The sequence below is a fragment of the Danio rerio genome, chromosome 17 (genome assembly GCF_049306965.1).
Source record: "Danio rerio strain Tuebingen ecotype United States chromosome 17, GRCz12tu, whole genome shotgun sequence".
Lineage (NCBI taxonomy): Eukaryota > Metazoa > Chordata > Actinopteri > Cypriniformes > Danionidae > Danio > Danio rerio.
This window is the reverse complement of record NC_133192.1, coordinates 55,464,181-55,483,829: the sequence shown is the minus strand read 5'-3', so window position 1 is coordinate 55,483,829 and position 19,649 is coordinate 55,464,181. Positions and strand designations below refer to the sequence as shown.

General features: G+C 39.1%; 1 protein-coding gene across 3 annotated transcripts in view; it reads left to right on the top strand.

Annotated features, from left to right (window-relative positions):
• The first annotated feature begins 5,981 nt into the window (after positions 1–5,981).
• Positions 5,982–19,649, top strand: part of mthfd1b (methylenetetrahydrofolate dehydrogenase (NADP+ dependent) 1b) — a 53,387-nt gene continuing 39,719 nt past the window's right edge. For 2 of the 3 annotated variants that reach the window (XR_012392623.1, XR_012392624.1), the window contains exons 1-8: positions 5,982–6,090; positions 8,889–8,973; positions 9,177–9,236; positions 10,943–10,996; positions 11,082–11,218; positions 11,331–11,431; positions 16,806–16,942; positions 18,281–18,392. Coding sequence is in view for 1 of the 3 variants with exons in the window: in NM_199529.1 (NP_955823.1) it covers positions 6,053–6,090; positions 8,889–8,973; positions 9,177–9,236; positions 10,943–10,996; positions 11,082–11,218; positions 11,331–11,431; positions 16,806–16,942; positions 18,281–18,392 (724 nt within the window). In the remaining 2 variants the exon portion in view is untranslated. 3 annotated transcript variants of the gene reach the window in all.

Here is a 19,649-nt window from a genome sequence, read left to right as displayed (position 1 = left end):
AAGGCCCTCAAGGACCTTGGGCACCCCTGCTCTAGTGTGACTTGGAGTAACTTAACCTGGGGCCTGTACCATGAAGCTGGACTAGTTGTCTAGCCAGTTCACTTTCAATTTAGATTGCACCAATCTTGGGTTTAAGGTAACATTCAATTCAATTCAGCTTTATTTGTATAGCGCTTTTACAATGTAGATTGTGTCAAAGCAGCTTCACATAACTGGTCATAGTAACTGGAACAGTGTGATTCAGGTTTTAGTGTTTAAGTTCAGTTCAGTTTAGCTCAGTTCAGTGTGATTTAATCATTACTGAGAGTTCAAACACTGAAGAGCAAATTCATCGATGCGTAGCTCTACCAATCCTGAACCATGCGAGGCAGTGGCGACAGCGGAGAGGGGAAAAAAACTTCACCTGAAGGCAGTTATCCTTGAATTATTCTTTGTTGCTATGGAGCTGAGCTACCTTCATGGTACCTAAAACCAACAATTAGCGTAAACTAAACTATAACTTAACTGGCTAGCCAGCTAATGCAGCTCCATGAGACAGGCCCCTTATCTTAACCCAGTTGAATTTGTTTGACTTGTCAACTTAAAAAATGTCTCTGCAACTCGTTCAATGGGTTTTGTGCAACCTTAATCCTATGCCAGGCTTGTCTTCCACTCCCCATCTCAGCTCTTCCTTGAGTCACAGCTACAAAATAGATTGACTACTTACAAAAGCTGCATTATATTTCTCAGCATAACAGTGGTGGATTTCAGAGACAGGGTGGCGTGTGTCAGAACTGTACTCAATTTCCGAGTGTGTTTGTAACACCTTGCACCTTGACCCTGTTGAATAAACATTCAAGCAGGCAACGGTCAGGCTGAATTACGCAAGGACTCAAGACCTCTGCCAAAAACACACCAGAATCTAATCCCTGCAAGGAGTTAATCATAAGCTATAGTGCCACGATGCAGAATTTGACCAAGTTAAATGTATTATCAGGACAACAATTGCTGTTAAGAGAGACGTGCTGCACCTATAAAGGTAATCCACATGCATACAGCTATCCGTGGATTAAAAACAAATACAATCTAAAGCCTCATTTTTACCCATCTGCTCAAATTTTGTGCTGCAAACATCATTGACAGCTTGAAACAAAAGCTATGTTATACTAAACGTGGGATTTTTGGCTAATGCTAGGTCATTTAGGCTCATCCCTGCTAAAAAATCCAACTTAAACCAGCCTAGGCTGGTTGGCTGGTTTGAGCTGGTCTACCGGGCTGGTTTTAGAGGGGTTTTGGCCACTTCCAGGCTGGTCTCCAGCCATTTCCAGCCTGGTCTTAGCTGGTCAGGCTGGAAAATGACCAGCTAAAACCAGCTTAACCAGCCTGGTTTAAGCTGGACATAGCTGGTTTTGGCTGGGCTCTCAGCCTGGCTAGGCTGGTCAAGCTGGTTTTAGCTGGTCATCTCCCAGCCTGACCAGCTAAGACCAGGCTGAAAATGGCTGGAAACCAGCCTGGAAATGGCCAAAAACCCTCTAAAACCAGCCTGGTCGACCAGCTAAAACCAGCCAACCAGCCTAGACTGGTTTAAGCTGGATTTTTCAGCAGGGATCTCAACACAATATCCAAGTTGCAGTGAAAGGCACAGCTTCATGTTCATCTCAGTGTTCAGCATCCTGATTATCACCTCTAAACCCCCCATCTATTCCAGATTAGACTACCATGAGCTCATTCCTGCTGGTAGTTCTACTATTCATAAATTCTTGTGTGCAGTTACATCTCCTACAGTTTTAATACCAGAGAGACAGTCATTTTAATTTTATATTGAACAAGTAGTGTCGTGTTCCTTTGTCTCTAGATTAGCAAAACGTTTGTTAATTTTTTATTTTCTCCACAATCCAACAGCTTTTGTGTGTTGTTTCTCTCTTAGTTCCTGTAGTTTCCACTGTGCAGCTGTCTATCTGATGCTTCTACTATGTGGCTTTAGTTGCTCTGCTGTGGCAATAATTTAGCTGGGTCTTATAGTTAATTAGGGTTAAATGTGGAGTTGGCCTAACCTTCGCTGCTAAAACACTAACTCTCCTGGGAAGGCTTTTCACAAGGATCGTGTTTGTTATGGGAACGTTTGGCCAAAAATATTGCAAGTTAAAATCAGCTTACTGGCCATTCATAAATCAATGAAAATGTCTGTAAAGCGTTTTTCTGTTGCTGTTATTTGACAATTACAATCAAATGTGCCAATCAGAAACAAAAGTGGCAAACTAAGCAACTCTAACAAAAAGTAAATCAATATATTATTTGATGTGAACAAGGTAACTTGTTCATTTTCAGGTAACTTTGTTCTACAAAAAAAACAGACCTTTATCAAATAGTTAGTAAAAGCTTTATATAGATATTTAATCTTTATTTTTTGGCCTTATTGAGTTAGTCTCCTGACCATATTAGATTAGATAAGATTAGATTAGATTCAACTTTATTGTCATTACACATGTACAAGTACAATGCAACGAAATGCAGTTTAGGTCTAACCAGCAGTGCAATAGCAGCAAGTGCAGGATACAGGAATAAGTTATAAAGTGCAGTTATAGAAAAACTATGGTGATATTTACAGATGGATGTACTGTCAACATTATATACAGGTTGTATTAGCTATGAACAGATTTACAATAAATGAATATATGTGCAGGTTGCTATTAATAATCAGTAGTGTGCAGATAGATTAACATGATTACAAGTGTATATGTTACAATATATGAATATGAATATATGTACAGGGATAGATAAACATGATTACAAGTGTATATGTTACAATATATGTACAGGTTGCTATTAATAATCAGTATATATATCCCCATTTAAAAAATACAATGTAGCATACAGTGGTGTAAAGTAACTAGTTACAAATACTCAAACTATTGTAATAGAGTAGATTTTCTCAGAAATTGTAATTTACTGAGTAGTTTTAAAAATGTGTACGTAGGCTTTCCCCTAAGTATGTTTTTAGCAGGGGCGGACTGGCCATCTGGAAATTCTGGCAAATGCCAGAAGGGCCGGACCAATTTTTAAATGTGGGCCGGTCAGTTTTTTTTTTTTTAATGTATTGTTTTTACGTGGAGGCAGCTTTTATATCTTGCTAGATGTTATATTATGATGATGATAATAATAATAATAATAATAATAATAGTAATAATAATAAATGTTAAGCATTTGGACCAATATGCGACGGCCGCCTGATTTCAAGATGGGCCGAGGTTACCGTAATCAAACCAATTACGTTACGTTAACAATTTTTAACGTAATCAAAATCTGGCAAGAATGTCATATTACAGCCTGATCTCACGAGAAAACGTAAGTATTTTACGTTTTGCCAGTTTAGTGGCTAATTCGTACGAGTTCTGTCGTACGAAATGGTACGATTTTAAAAAGGAGGCGTGGCACCTGACCCCACCCCTAACCCCAACCATCATTGGGGGACAAGCAAATCGTACTAAATTGTACGAATTAGATCGTACGAATTCATACGAAGTAGCCACTAAATGAGAAAGTTACAAATTGCCGTGAGATTGTGTTGCATATTATTTCACCATCTGTACACCAAAATAAATAGTGAATGTGCGTGTCCGTGGGTGGGGCTATGTCGGTGTGGTTATGTGGGCTGATGTGGCTACAGTGCCAGGGCTGAATTTTTGTCCCAGTCCGCCCCTGGTTTTTAGTGCTTTATCTGTAGTTTATTCCACTACTTTCCTTCAACCTGCAGTCACTACTTTATTTTTTATCGTTTATGGGGATTAGAAAAATCAGTCCTGCAATTCCTGTCCAATAAGATCACACTTAGAAGTTAAATCGCATCATAATGAACTACTTCAAGACATGAGTTTTAAATTTGCATGCATTAATTTTATTACAGTGCTGACACTGTCAGCAATTCATTCCTTTTCAGCTTAGTCCCTTTATTAATCCAGGGTCGCCTGAGCGGAATGAACCGCCAACTTATCTTGCACGTTTTTACGCAGCGGATGCCCTTCCTGCTGCAACCCATCTCTGGGAAACATCCACACACACACACTCATACACTATGGACAATTTTAGCCTACCCAATTCCGCATGTCTTTGGAAACCAGAGCACCCTAGAGAAAACCCACATGATCGCAGGGATAACATGCAAACTCCACACAGAAACGCCAACTGACCCAGCCGAGGATCGAACCAGCGACGTTCTTGCTGTAAGGCGACAGTTTTACCTACTGCGTCACCCATGGTCAGCCACTAAAGCTTTAAATCAAGCATCAACAATGTAAGAACAAACAAAATGGAGTCCAAGGATTCATTTATTTTTGCAAGCCTAACCGAGTGGGCTGGATTGCAGACAGACAGACAAACTGGGTTAGGGGTACACATTAAAGCAGCCTCCTTAGCAACTGAAATGCTGAATTATTCCAGACATCTGATGTAGTATGATCACTATCACTCTTGTTCAACATGTCCCTGACCTGTGCAAAGTCCAAAAGCACTAGTGTGTGTTGATTTAACAGCTCCAAGACAATTGAATACTCCTCTTTGTGCTGTCTCTTTTTAAAGTTGTTCAACTGAAAATTACAACACAGCCACAATCAAAAACTGATCATGTTATCACTTTATCAGCACATTTGCCACCATTGTATTTAAGATTGTGTTTGTATAGACTTTATCTGCATGTTTAAATGTTTGTTTTTAATTATTTTTTTATTGAACAATTGACAATTTGAAAATGAAAAAGAAAATGATAAAAAATAAATAAATGCATGTTTAATTGTTATCAAAGATCATTTCTTGAAATCATGTCTTCTGGCTTTCCAGTGTTGGCTTGCGGTCGGAAGGGCATCCGCTGCATAAAAAATGCTGGATAAGTTGGCGGTTCATTCCGCTGTGGCGACCCCGGAATAATAAAGGGACTAAGCCGAAAAGAAAATGAATGAATGATGAATGCCTTCTGGCCTTCCATATAACATCCCACATCCCTGCTAAAAAATCCACCTTAAACCCGCCTAGGCTGGTTGGGTGGTTTGAGCTGGTCAACCGGGCTGGTTTTAGAGGGGTTTTGGCCACTTCCAGGCTGGTTTCCAGCCTGGTCTTAGCTGGTCAGGCTGGAAAATGACCAGCTAAACCAGCTTGACCAGCCTGGTTCAAGCTGGACATAGCTGGTTTTGGCTGGGCTCCCAGCCTGGCTAGGCTGGTCAAGCTGGTTTTAGCTGGTCATCTCCCAGCCTGACCAGCTAAGACCAGGCTGGAAGTGGCTGGAAACCAGCCTGGAAGTGGCCAAAACCCCTCTAAAACCAGCCTGGTCGACCAGCTAAAACCACCCAATTAGCCTAGGCTAGTTTAAGCTGGATTTTTCAGTAGGGATTATCGTGAATTATCTTTGATCCCTATTAAAAAAACAGCTTAAACCAGCCTAGGCTAATTGGATGGTTTTAGCTGGTCGACCAGGCTGGTTTTAGAGGGGTTTTGGCAATTTCCAGGCTGGTTTGCAGCCATTTCCAGCCTGGTCTTTGCTGGTCAGGCTGGGAGATGACCAGCTAAAACCAGCTTGACCAGCCTAGCCAGGCTGGGAGCCCAGCCAAAACCAGCTATGTCCAGCTAAGACCAGGCTGGAAATGGCTGGAAGCCAGCCTGGAGATGGCCAAAACCCCTCTAAAACCAGTGGTTGACCAGCTAAAACCAGCCAACCAGCCTAGGCTGGTTTAAACTGGATTTTTCAGCAACATTGTAATCACTGCTAAAACAAATCAATGAGTAAATTTACCATACTGTACATACTGTTGTTTAACCGTCAAGATAAAGTTCCTGTCTTATTTTAGCAGATTAAAAAGGCGATTGTTGTTGTGGCATTACTGGCAGACAGATATCTACATTGACGTAAATGTACGTATTTTCTGCTATTCACGAACGTAGGGGCGGATTCGTTTCGTAACGCTAGACAAGGCGTCAGTCAGACAAGTAGAAGAAGAGTTGGGCACGTGCTTTCTGTTAGCAGCACAAACTGCGGAGGACACAACTGCATCTCCTATTTCACAAAACAAGCTCATAAAGTTACACGATGCCTGCTCAGATCATCTGCGGGAAAACCATCTCAGCGTAAGTTAATTCCTTTGCAAAGTTTTTTTTTTTACTTCAGGTTTCAAAACTTGGCTTTATATTCGTGATTAAATCTCGAAAGTATGGTTGACTGATTGGAAACGCTGTTGCTTATTTTTGTATTCTTTTGAAGCGAATTTCTTTTTTGTTTGTTTGTTTTGTCAGTGACCTCTGAACTCGAGTAGTTTTCATGATCACATTTTTATTACGTTTCAAGAGTAGCTGTCATGTAAATCAGTTCACAGCTGCACACACAAAAGATTATTTCTTAAACGTGTATGAATGTGTTTAGAATTCAGCATAGAAGTAAAGTTGGTTTTATATTCGGATTTTCAGACATTCCCCTTAATATCATTTCAGAAAAGTATTCATTGCAAATTTTAAATAGGGAAATCATATTAGCAGCCAATGACTATCAAAGTACAACATTGTTCATAGTCAAATAAACAGTGTTAATGTTGTTTTCAAGTCACACTTGCATGCTAATTCCGATCGAATATTCAAAGTAACATAGTAAACAATATATAGACTGCTAAATGAACTAATGTGTAAAAATATAACCAACTTTACCTCTATGAATTCAGCTGTTTTCCTAACATCATGTTTACTCACGAGCCATTTTCCTTTCAGTGCTCTTATATTTCTATGTTCTTTGATGTTGTTTACCTACTGTTGATTTAAAATGACATATTCGTATAGTGTAAAGTGTGTTGGTCTTGTAGTTTACATTTACTTCTTTATGCAAACTGGATATTTTAAATAATTTAACAGTGTACAAAGGAAAAATTACAATTTTTTTTATCCGTGAAGAAAAAAAAATCACAATTTTGTTTTAATTATATGCAAAGGTGCACTTCAAATCTTTTTGACATAAAATTTATCAAAAAAATCTAATTCAGTACATAAAAGATTCTCTTAATCTATTAATAACCTCAAAAATGTGTAGTAATGATATATAATTTAAGTTTTAAGGTCTAATTTCCCAAAGATTATCAGCTTTGTCAATTGTCATCATGTCCAAAAATGAAACGCTACAATGTGCAGAGATTATATAACCTTACAAGGATGGGTCCATTTCTTTGAGAAGCACACTGTTGTGTGTGAAAGCAGAGGATATGGATGAAAGATGACCAATGATGGTGTCTGTAGTTGTGGTTTATAATCTGTGTCTTGTGTTAAACCTTAAAGATGGCTGCGAAAAGATGGCTCCACTTTTAGACTGCTTTCATTCCCTCAGAGGAATCCCTGATGCCATTTTGAAGTGCGTTCTACTTCATCAAGTGAACAAGGGAAGCTTGCATCAACTAGGCATAGGATGATAACCGTTTTCAAGGTATAGCATAGTTTGCAAAAGTCAAGGTTTTAAAATTAAAATAAAACATTTTCTGCCATACCGTTGCTACGGTATATGGAATCAGATAAGTCTCAATAATAATTCACGCAAAAAGACACGATGGACACATGCGTAGCCAAATTCACGTGCATGAAATCAAATTCACGTGCGTAAAATATTTCTTTATATTCACAAAAAAATTTAACGTGCACAAAATAAAAATACACTTTCATAAAATACGTTTCACAAATGCAAAACACCATTTGCAAATGTATAAGAGTGTACAAAAAGTTTTGAATGTTTAAAACTTGCGAGTTCATCCTGAATGAGAATGTGCAAATCCTCTTTCACGTACGACTCCCCCTGGATACGTGTGTGTGTGTGTATTTTTGAGACTTTCCTGGCAGATTCAGGGCAACTCGCACCTTTCAGCCAATCAGATGAGAGCTGTAGTCAAGGACACCCACTCTGCGCACTTTTTGCGCAGACTGTTCCTCTCCAGCATGGCGAACGGAGTCGCCAGCAGTCGCACTTTTTTTTCATTCATTTATTTATTTATTTGACCATAGCCTCAGTCTTTTTATCCATTATTTTGCTGCAGCTCCGCTCTTCTTATTTATTGTCTCGCAGCCCCTTGAGCAAAATGTAGCCTGCAGGGTAATGATGATGATTAAGTATTATTCCAGCCACACAAGCATAGCAGTTCCGTTGTGGTCCAGCGGTCAGCACATTGCGTTACGATGCGCTTCGAATGAAGTTGGCGGTTCATTCCCCTGTGGCGACCAGAAAATGAATGAATCAATTGAAGTCCTAGGGTCACAAATGGACCTGAAAAACTGTTTTTGAAGAAGTTTTGAACTTCCCTAACGTCCCATTCACACGGGGCTTCAGCGTCACTGCTTGACTGAAGGCGTGTCTGAAGTTGGGGCAAACGCGATCATCAAAGCAGCGTCAGCCAATGAAATTCAGTCAGCAATAGGCCACTGTCTAGCTGGTGTATTTGCATACAGCAATCTGATTGGGTGACACTTCTATTGGCGCTTAAAAAGTTGAGCTAGTCCCAACTTCTGCAACGAGCAACGCCTCTGAAGCGGCACCGACGGATCCACAATGCAGTTCGGCAATGCCTGATGTCACCCATTCAAAGTGAATGGGAAGCGTTGATGCTGACGCCCAGTGTGAATGGGGCGTAAGTCACATCTTTTATAGAGAACAGTTTATGTCAGTGCATTCAGTGTTTCCTCTAGGATTTTTTTTTCCAGCTGTTGCGGCCAGCCATTTAAACAGATCTTCCAACATTTTATGACGTTATTTCAATGACCAGTGTCATGAGCGCAGTATTACAAGTCGACATTCATTCAACTTCTGGCACGCCCTCAAATATACGCTGCTCAATAGCAGATTTTCTGCTGAAATAAACACTGCTGAAGTGCGAGTTTTGAATTCTCACTGTATGTGTCTGCAGTCAGGTTCGAGAGAGGCTGAAGGAAGAGGTGGAGGAGATGAAAAAGACTCATCCCAACTTCGAGCCAGGCCTTGTTGTGTTACAGGTGAGTGGTGATACGTTATCTCTCTCTGAATAACAGTAAAACATTTTAGAAGCAGGGCTTCAACTTGACTTGCATGACTAGGGGCATTTAAAAATCGGGATAATTTCCTCTTTTCTCAATTTTTATTTGTGCCATTTTAGTCTTATGTGCCTTACATGTTTTTGGACTAATTGTCTGGTGTTGATGGGTTTTGTCTGTTATAGGTGGGAGACAGAGATGACTCAAACTTGTACATTAGCATGAAGCTAAAGGCTGCTGCCCAGGTAAAGCAACAATAACATGGTGATTCTGCAACTTTAATCTCTTAGCTCTATGCTCAGTACTGTATAGACAAGTTTCTGACTGGTCTTTGAAAGTAGCAAATTCAGTTTAATGTCACAAGACTTCACGCATGATCTAATTTAAAGGGTTGTGTCTCTTAAAGGGATAGTCAATGATAGTCAGGAAGTCAGTGATCGCATGTTCTTAGCTTTCTTCAATATTTCTTTATTTGTGTTCAACAGAAGAAAGAAACTCAATGATAGATTGATGGATGGATATTTAGATGGATATATTATCTGATGGATGGATAGATGTTTAAATAGATAGCTAGGTAGTTATATGTATGGTTGGATAGATATTTAAATAGATAGTTGGATGGATAGATGGTTAGATAGATAGCTAAATGGATGGTTGGATAGATTATTAGATGGATGGACGGTTAGATGGATGGTTAAATCGATTGTTTGATGAATGGAAGGTTGGATGGTTAAACAGATCAATAGATTGTTAGATAGACGGAAGGTTAGATGAAATGAAGGTTTAATGGTTGGATAGATATTTAGATGGATGGTTAGATGAATGGATGGATGGTTGGATAGATAGATATATGGATAGTTGGATGGATGGAGAGATTGTTTGATGGATGGATGGTTAGATGAATGGTTGGATGGATTAATTATTAGATGGATGGATGGATGGATGAATGATTGATGTATGGTTGGATAGATGGATGTATGGTTGGATAGATGAAGGGAAGGTTAAATGAATGGGTGGATGGTTAGATGGATGGTTGGATAGATATTTAGAGATATGGATGGGTGGATGGATGGTTAGATAGCTAGATGGATGGTTGGATAGATTGTTAAATGGATGGAAGGTTAGATGGATGGATGGTAAGACGGATAGATAGATGGATGGTTAGATGAAAGGAAGGTTTAATCGTTAGATAGATGGATATTTTGATTGATGGATGGTTATATGAAAGGGAGGTTGGGTAGATATTTGGATGGATGGAAGATAGATAGATAGATAGATAGATAGATAGATAGATAGATAGATAGATAGATAGATAGATAGATAGATAGATAGATAGATAGATAGATAGATAGATAGATAGATGGATATTTTGATTGATGGATGGTTATATGAAAGGAAGGTTGGGTAGATATTTGGATGGATGATAGATAGATAGATAGATAGATAGATAGATAGATAGATAGATAGATAGATAGATAGATAGATGGATGGATGGATAGATAGGTGAATGGTTGGATGGTTGATTGCATGAATGAATGGATGGCTGGTTAGATGGACAGATAGATGGTTGGATGAATGGTTGGAAAGATTAATTATTAGATGGATGGATGGATGGATGGATGGATGGATGATTGATTGATTGATGAAAGGTTAGATGGATGGATGGTTAGATAGATAAAGGGAAGGTTAGATTGATGGGTGGATGGTTAGATGGATGGTTTGATAGATAGATATATGATTGGATGAACGGAGGGATGTTTAGATAGATAGATAGATAGATAGATAGATAGATAGATAGATAGATAGATTGGAAAAAGTAGTATAAATGTGAAACTGACTCCCTTTCAGATAGAAAAAATAAATAAATGAGTGAAATGTTTCATGGTGGAGTGATCTAAAGTAACAATAAAACTCGTATCAAAATGACTTTAATGAGCTTTCTCAATTGTAGATTGGGATCACTGCTGTACATATAAAGCTTCCAAAGACTGCGACCGAGACTGAGGTAGAGCAAATCACAAAGAGAGTGATTACCTGCTTAGTGTAGTGTTTTTGTTGAATTAAGATAAACTGTGTTGAACATTGGATAGGTTTTGCAGAGTGTGACTGAAGTCAACGAGAACTCCAAGATCCATGGGCTCATAGTCCAGCTGCCCCTCGACTCCATCCACACTATTAACACAGAAAGAGTCATCAATTCTGTGGCTCCAGAGAAAGATGTGGATGGGTACAGAAATATAATTCATTTTTAATCATTACTCTGTTACAATTCTGAGTTAATATGTCTTTTAAATGATTAAAGAGACTGATTTAAAGTGTGTTTGTTTGCTTTGCTTCAGTTTGACTAGCATCAATGCAGGGAAACTGGCACGTGGTGATCTTGGAGACTGTTTTATCCCATGTACTCCTAATGGATGTATGGAGCTCATCAAACAAACAGGTGAGTCAGGCACTTCAGACTAAACTCTGTTCAGATTACACAATTTTCTTTTGATATTTCAGTATTTCAGACAAGAAGCAAAGTGGGGGAGAGAGAGGGTAGGGACGGGAAATGTCCTCGAGCTGGGATTCGAACTCTGGACGCCCTGAAGTGCTACTGCACCATATGTCAGCACACTAACCACTAGGCTATTGTTTTTGCCGTTGTGTGCTATATGTCAACTCTTAGCGTCAGTCGCGTATTTTTCATTCTCCAATCAAAAGAAAACAGAGGCGGGGTTTCCGTTGAGGTGACAGCAGTATTTGTGCTGTCAAGATGACTTTGGAGACTTTTAAAGATTGAGGAGAGACTTTTAGTTGCTGTTTTGAGTTATCCGGAGCTGTTTGACTTTATAAATCTTGAATATCATAATATTATTAAATATTAAAAGTATATGAATATCAACAAGCACCACTTGCGCACAATATGCAGCTGATTCAGTCATGCCTAGTGTTGTGAATTTCTAAGACGAGCCAAAAACCAGGGAGAACTTTCGGGTATCTTCAAAGCAGAATCCTTTAATAAGAAGAACTCGACATCGCTGTGGCATCATCGAAAGAATTATGAACTAGTGCAGTCAAGCACTCAGTTTTAAACACATTTTTACAGACATTGATACATAGGGGTGGGGACAAACCTAAACAGAGCATGCAAATGAAGTGTTGTTGTCAGCAGGGTAAATTGCCTTTTCCCCCCTGCCCCAATCTCATCAGCATACAGGTACCCATTCACGATACATTTTAGCATGAAAACAAAGTTTGCAAATGACGTACTGGATTCAGAAGCCGTCCGGCCAGTTGAACCACTTGAAAGTGTTACTGTGCCATTTGTTAGAGAATAGACACAACTGTGCTTTGAAACTGACAATTTGCATTACTTTGGAGACATGAGACTGTGGCCCCGTTTACACTAGTGCGTTTTAATTTTAAAAAGGCGTTTTAGAATGAAAACGATCCGCGTCCACACTCGCGTTTTACCCAGCGTTTCTGAACTGCTCTCCATCCACACCAAAACGCTGACAACGCACATCACGTGACCACACACACACACTCGGGCAAGCGCTGCAGCCCATCTACCCAGATGAGAGCTGTGCTAGTCGGACTTCTCATCAAGCATCTCCCGCTGGATCTAATCTCACTATATTTATTAAACGGGATATTTCATTCATCTTGTTGTGTTTATCTAACTACATATTCCCTGACTTTGGTCATTGGAATCTATTACTTGTTCACAGGTAACGTGTTTTGGCTGAGCGCAAAGATAAGTTAATGATTAATGTAACCACGTAGCCTACATTCTGCATATTGACTGATCGCTTGCCTTTATTTCCTATAATGTATAAACTTATTGTATGTTATACTTTTATAATGGCCATTATCGCTTATTAAAACTGATATTCAGCAAAAGAGAGGGTGTGTTTCGTATTTTCACTGAAATTGAAAGGAGGCAGTTGTTATAGGCTCCGTTTAGTTATAAATATCCACACAGTGAAGATGACGCTCATAAATGCAGCACGACGCCTCAAAATTTCTGCTGTCTATTAAGTTGCTAATATTAAAATAAAAATAGGCAGTTCCTTAAATCATGTTTACATTTTATTGTTGAGAAAGTGAGCGTAGCCAGGGTGATGTGAATGAAGTTATGAAGTACACTGTTCCCTTTAAAGATTTACCTGTGTCCTCGGTAGTCTGTTTTCCATATCAAACTGAGAAGAAGAGACTGCAGCCTTGATCAAACTTGTGAAGTCTGAACTTACAAGAAGAGGATGCAGGACTGAACTGTGTGTGTTAGGCTACTTAATGTTGAGGAAAAGCTCCAATCAGAGAGGCGAATGTCTGCAGCCCCGCCTCCGGTTTCAGATGTCTCCGTTTTCCATCATCCACACTGAGACGGAGCAGCAGCGTTTCAGAATGAAAACGGCCTCTCCAGCGTTTTCGAAACGCTCGAGAACTCCGGCATAGTGTGGACCGACGGCGTAACCGTAGCAAAACTTACGTGTTTTCAAACTAAAATGCATTAGTGTAAACAGGGCCTGTGTTTCACGTATAGGCTCCCTCAGAATGTATTTTACAATGAAATGTATATATATTTAAAGAAATTTGTAAACTTTCACTAGCGACATAAAAAGCGCACCACACTTCTTCTTTTCTTGTTAACAAAGGCAGCGTGGTGCGTCTCGCATATTTATCAGGGAAAAGCGCATTCGGTGTGATTGACCCCTTATTCTTCTTACAATTCTCTAGCATTTATTAAAACCCCCAAGTAAAACATTCGATGTGTGGAAAATATGCTCTTCAGATCTTCTTGTTCCTTTCATTCAGCACAGATCCAAGTGTCACTTCCACAGTATACACTGTACAGCTCACTTTAAAATAGTCTAGGGTGTTTCTGAACTATTATTCTGGACTACTACTGGAAATGCAGATACAGTTTCTTTAGTCCGTGATGCACAAAAGGAGATAGACCATGTTAGCTCCTTTCCATCAAGTGAAAATCAATGTGGTCTTCAGTTTTATACCCTGGAAAGTTCATGGTGTATAATTAATCCATACAGCTCCAACCAAAATCTTGTGAACTGATAAACTTACTTTGGGATATTGTATACTTGTGTTGATTATCCAAAGCCAATATGGCTGCATTTGAAACCTGTTGCCTTTTAGGTCAATGACTGCAAGTTACTCAAGAACTGATGCGGTTTCATGTTATTTATGGGTTCAACATATTCTATTTGTGCTTTGTATATATGAGTTAGTCACCGATTTCAGGAGATTTGAGAGAAAACGTTAGCTTTTTTCAAGCATACCTTTAGAAGAAGACTTGGATTTGCAAGGACTAATGTTACTCAACATCTTTGTCCATTTTTGTCAAAGACAGATTCTTTAAACATCACTTTTAAGATCCATAGGAGTGTTTTGCATTAAAGAGCCCATATTATACATGAAATAGGGTCATATCTTGGTTGTAAGGGTCTCCAACAACAGTTTAATATGCATGCAAGGTCAAAAAACACTTTCATGGTCTTATAATCTGCATTTATTTTTACCTAATTATTCCAGCGACTCCCGTATGAATCGTCCAGTGATTCATTTGTTCCCAAACCCCTCCTTAGCGCGAAGCTAATCTGCGCTGATTGGACCAATGACAGTCTGTCGCGATTGGTCGACTGCCTTCAGTCAGAGAGTGAAATGCCCAACAGCTAATCAGCAATATAAGAGTAATCACACTTCATACACGCTCGATAGTGTAGGCGTGGATTTTAGCTGCCAGTGGGTGAATGTAAATACAGAGATGGACTTGAAAATACAGACGACTAACTATTTTATTGAGCAAAAACTCCAAAAACTGTTGAGGAGATCTTTTAGCTTGTCTCACTCTGCTCTTTTCACAGACACACACACACACATATTGCACACACACACACAAACACTTTACCCTGCTCCGGACGACAACGCGCGCACAAACACACACACACACACACCTCCGGACGACAGCGCGCACACACACACACACACACACAGACACACACACTACCCTCCTCCACGGAGCTCCGTAAACAAAGCAGCACGCGTCGCGTTTTAAACGTGGCTTTGCACGCGATATGAGAATATAGCGAGTTAACCTGATACAGTAGACGCGGTTACAAGTAACAAATCACAACTAAATACATTTGCAAGCTAGAGTCAACGAGGCAACTTTAATGGTCCCACTTTATATTGTGGCCTTAACTAATATGTACTTACATAGGATTTAATAGTTTGTTACAATGTACTTATTGTGTAAATACATGTATTTACTGTGTACTTATGCTTGATTAAATACATGTATGTAATTACATCTGTAGTTAACTTTTGTAATTACATTTGTAAATACACTGTTGACCATCCCTTACACCTTAACCCACCCTTAAACCTACCCATGCCACCAAACCTGTCCATAACCCAACCTCTATCCCAACTCAAAAGCACCACAAGTGTTCTCAAATACAGTATAAACACAGTAAGTACATTGTATTTATTTTTTGATGCAAGTACATAGTAGTTAAGTACACTTAATATAAAGTGGGACCACTTTAATCGCACGTACTTACACTTGAGAAATGGAGGAAGAAACCCATCCTGACATGTCCATAAGTAAATTACTCTTTACGGATCCTTCCTTAAACAAACGCAGATGAAGTATTCTTTATAGCATGTAGTTTCCAACTGCTTGGCTATAATGCTGAAGTTTCATCTTTGGGTAGAGACTCAATAATATCCATCTGCAGTGTGACTTCAATCAACCGGCATGTTTGTGTGTGTGTGTGTGTGTGTGTGTGTGTGTGTGTGTTTGTGTGTGTGTGTGGATATCTGTGTCAGAGGGCGGGGCCGCAGGTTTCAAATCTCCCGGGTTTGCGCGTGCACGTGAATAACTTGGTTTCGTTCGTACATCATGGCGAAACACCTAATGACTCGGTGTCAAGGCGACTCGTTTGAAGCACTATGAGTCGACTCTTTTATAAATGAATCAACAGTTTTAAACACTGTACTCTTACAGATTTAAGCCTTAGCTGGATACTTCACTTCACTTAGAGCTCTTACACACACTACATGAAAGGGCATTTTCAAAAACCCATAATATGGGCTCTTAAAAGGAATTCAAAAATGAACATTTACTCACACTCAAGTGGTTTCAAACCTTCATGAGTTTCTTTCTTTGGTTGAACATAAAAGAAGATCATTTGAATAAAGCTGAAAATCTTTAATCTAAACTTTAAAGCTGGGGACCATTGACTTGCATAGTACAAAAAAACAAATACTATAGAACCCAGCGGTCCCCAGCTTTCTTCCAAATATCTTCACATAAGAAAGTGAAACAGGTTTGGAACAAGTTGGAACAAGTCAGCGTCAACGCTTCCCATTCACTTTGAATTGGTGACGTCAGGTGTTGCCAAACTGCATTGTGAATCCGTCGGCGCTGCTTCAGAGGCGTTGCTCACTGCAGAAGTTGGCACTAGCTAACTAAGCGCCGACGAAAGCGTCAGCCAATCAGATCGCTGTATGCAAATACACCATCTAGAAAGTGGCCTATTGCTGACTGAATTTTATTGGCTGACACTGCTATGACGATCACGTCAACCCCAACTTCAGACATGCCTTCAGTCGAGCGTTGACGCCGAAGCCCTGTGTGAATTTGGCGTTAAGGTTGTGTAAATGATGAAAGTCATCATTTTTGGGTGAACTATCTCTTTAACTGAACAGATTAGTGTGTGTGTTTGTGTGTGTGTGTGTGTTTTATAAATGTAAATCAAATTAAATTTGAGTATTTCTACTGACCTTCCTCATTGTGTTGTATTTAGGTGTGTCTTTGGCAGGAAAGAGGGCTGTGGTTATCGGACGCAGTAAGATTGTTGGCGCACCAATGCATGATCTTCTCCTTTGGAATCACGCAACTGTAACAACCTGTCATTCAAAGACTGCAGACTTGGTCTCTGAGGTACAGCGCTCCAGACAATTATTTACACAACTTTCAGGATTAAAAAAGTCAAACTACATATGCACGCAGTGGAATCTGAGGATGTTATGGCACAGCTACACTTTAATGGTGTTTGATGCAATGAATAAGATCACCTGAGCTGGGGTCCGTTCTTCGTACGTGGATTACTCAGTTAGCTGGATTTGGATATTGACGATTTGACACGATCCAGGATCGTTTCATTCTTCAAAGCTGATCCGAGAGTTGTTGTCATAGCAACAGTACTGCTAGGTCAAACCTGATCGGGTGCAGGTTCAATTTATATAAACAGGATTAGATCGGCTCAGTTCAAACAAAGATAATACTGAAAGTATGTTCCGAATTCTGATATTTTCTTACAGTAGTATATATATATATAAAGTTATAGTCATTAATAAAATAAATAAAGTATATAATACATATTAATAAAACTTAAGCAATCTGCACCCTCGAAATGAAAGTACAAAGACTGCCACCTGGTGGTGCAAAGAGAAAACTTATTGATATGAACTTTTTCAGATCGCTTTAGTACAAATTGTGTATAATAGAAATGCGTTTGAAACATGTTTTGATAGTTTATATGCCGGTGATTTGATGCTTCACAAAAGTTGCAGACGCCTTTACCAAACCTAAATGCTTTTGTAAACAACCAGTTATTCTTTACACCGATTAAAAAATGGCTACTATAATAAAGAAAATCTTTTCTAAATGTGGAACTAAATACATTGATATGCATTGAAATACATGATGAATACACTTGACAGATGAAAGTATAAAGCCTGCAGCTCACAACAAATGTGGAAGGTTATTGCGTGTCATATTAAACAAGCCGTTTACTGCTAATTTGATGTAATTTTGCTCACATGGATAATTGAATATTAATCAGATGATGTCATTACGCTGCTGTGCCGTCAGCCAATCGTTGCATTGCTGATAATGATTTCGAGGATCGATAGATCTGTCCTTCATAACACACGCAGCGATCTCAGATCAGTTTATCCAGACATTCTAATCTGATTCGCAAACTTGTTTGAAGAACCAAATTAGCGAGAGATCAGTTATCAAGATTGAAAGATCCAGGATCTGCCAAAACATCTTAGATCATTTAAGCGAGGTACGAAGAACAGACCCCTGGTCTGAGAGCAGTTCCCCCATCACAGTGGTCAGGTGGATGATAAATAAGGAACACATTGACAAACCAAATAACATATTCGAATGGTGTCTTAACTTTATAACCGGAAAGGACAGAAATGGCAAAAGATATGTCAGCATATTCTGTCTGGCTCTGCATATGTTACAGATGTTGTTTATTTGCTGTAGGTAGGAAAGGCAGACATCCTGGTGACTGGGATTGGCAAACCAGAGATGGTGCATGGAGATTGGCTGAAGACTGGTGCTGTGGTCATTGACTGTGGAATTAACACTATCGCAGGTGCTCTTTACATTCAACTCAATTCATTTTTTTAACTTATTTTTATACCACTTTTTTACATTGTTGAAGCAGCTTAACCAAAATGCAGAATAGAAGCATAACAGTATCTGAGAATGTGGAGAAATCCAGCAAATCAGTCTGGCAGAAGAGTAGTGTTAGAATGCTGCTGTAGCATTACTTCAGTCAGTCTTTATTCATTTCCTGAAGGCAATTTGGTTGCAACTTACAAGCAAGTCACACTCAATATACAAAAGTACATCATACAATACAAATTCTACCCAAAGTTTAAAAACTTTACATCTAATTGGATGAATAAAAGTTTAAAACGATTTGTTTTACTAAAAGGAGTTCTGTACGAATACCAGAAGGGAGAAGATAAAACTCGTGGTGCATAGGATGGGAATCATCTAACAGAATACTCTGAGCTTTACTTAAAACATGACTATGGTATAACTGAGCCATGGTCATCTGTTTTCTCCCTGTTATTTTTCCTCCTAGGTTCACAATTTTCTCCAAACAACTCTTATTTTTCACAGTTAGAGAATTGAACCTACATAGCAAAGAAAAAGATAACAGTGACTGAATGTATGAACTGTAAAACATGCACATGAGTGATTTATCTATACCAAAAGATCTCAATTTCTGTAAACAGTATAATCTTTGTTGCTTAGTTGAATGAAAACTGCTTCAGGTTAGTACAAATGTCATTGTTGAAGTTTTTTTTTTTTTTTTTAAAGTGAACAGATTAATTCAGTTCACTTTAACACTTTAGTCACTGCTGAAGGACAATCATCTGAAAAGCAGCCAAAACCAAGCAAACCAGAGGTGACAGGGAAAAGTTACAAAGATATTATATTTCAACTAAATTTATGTATTTCTTGCAATTTTGAGCTCAATGAATTAATAACAAAAGATTAATTTTATGAAAAGTGTTAACTGAAGATTAATCAATAATAATTAACTTTAATCCAACAGAGCATGAGTTTAAGGGTGCTTTCACACCTGCCTTATTTAGTTCGATTGAATCGCACTAGAGTTCGTTTCCCCTTTTGGTGCGGTTCGTTTGGGCAGGTGAGAATGCAGCAATCGTAATCAAGTGCGCACCAAAAGCGGACCAAATAAGCGTACCGAGACCTGCTTGAAGAGGTGGTCTCGGTACGCTTCCAAACGAACAATGGAGCGGTTCGTTTGTGGTGAGAATATGATCCGAACTAAAACAGGTCCAACCACAAAAAGTACTGCGCGTTTTGGACTAAT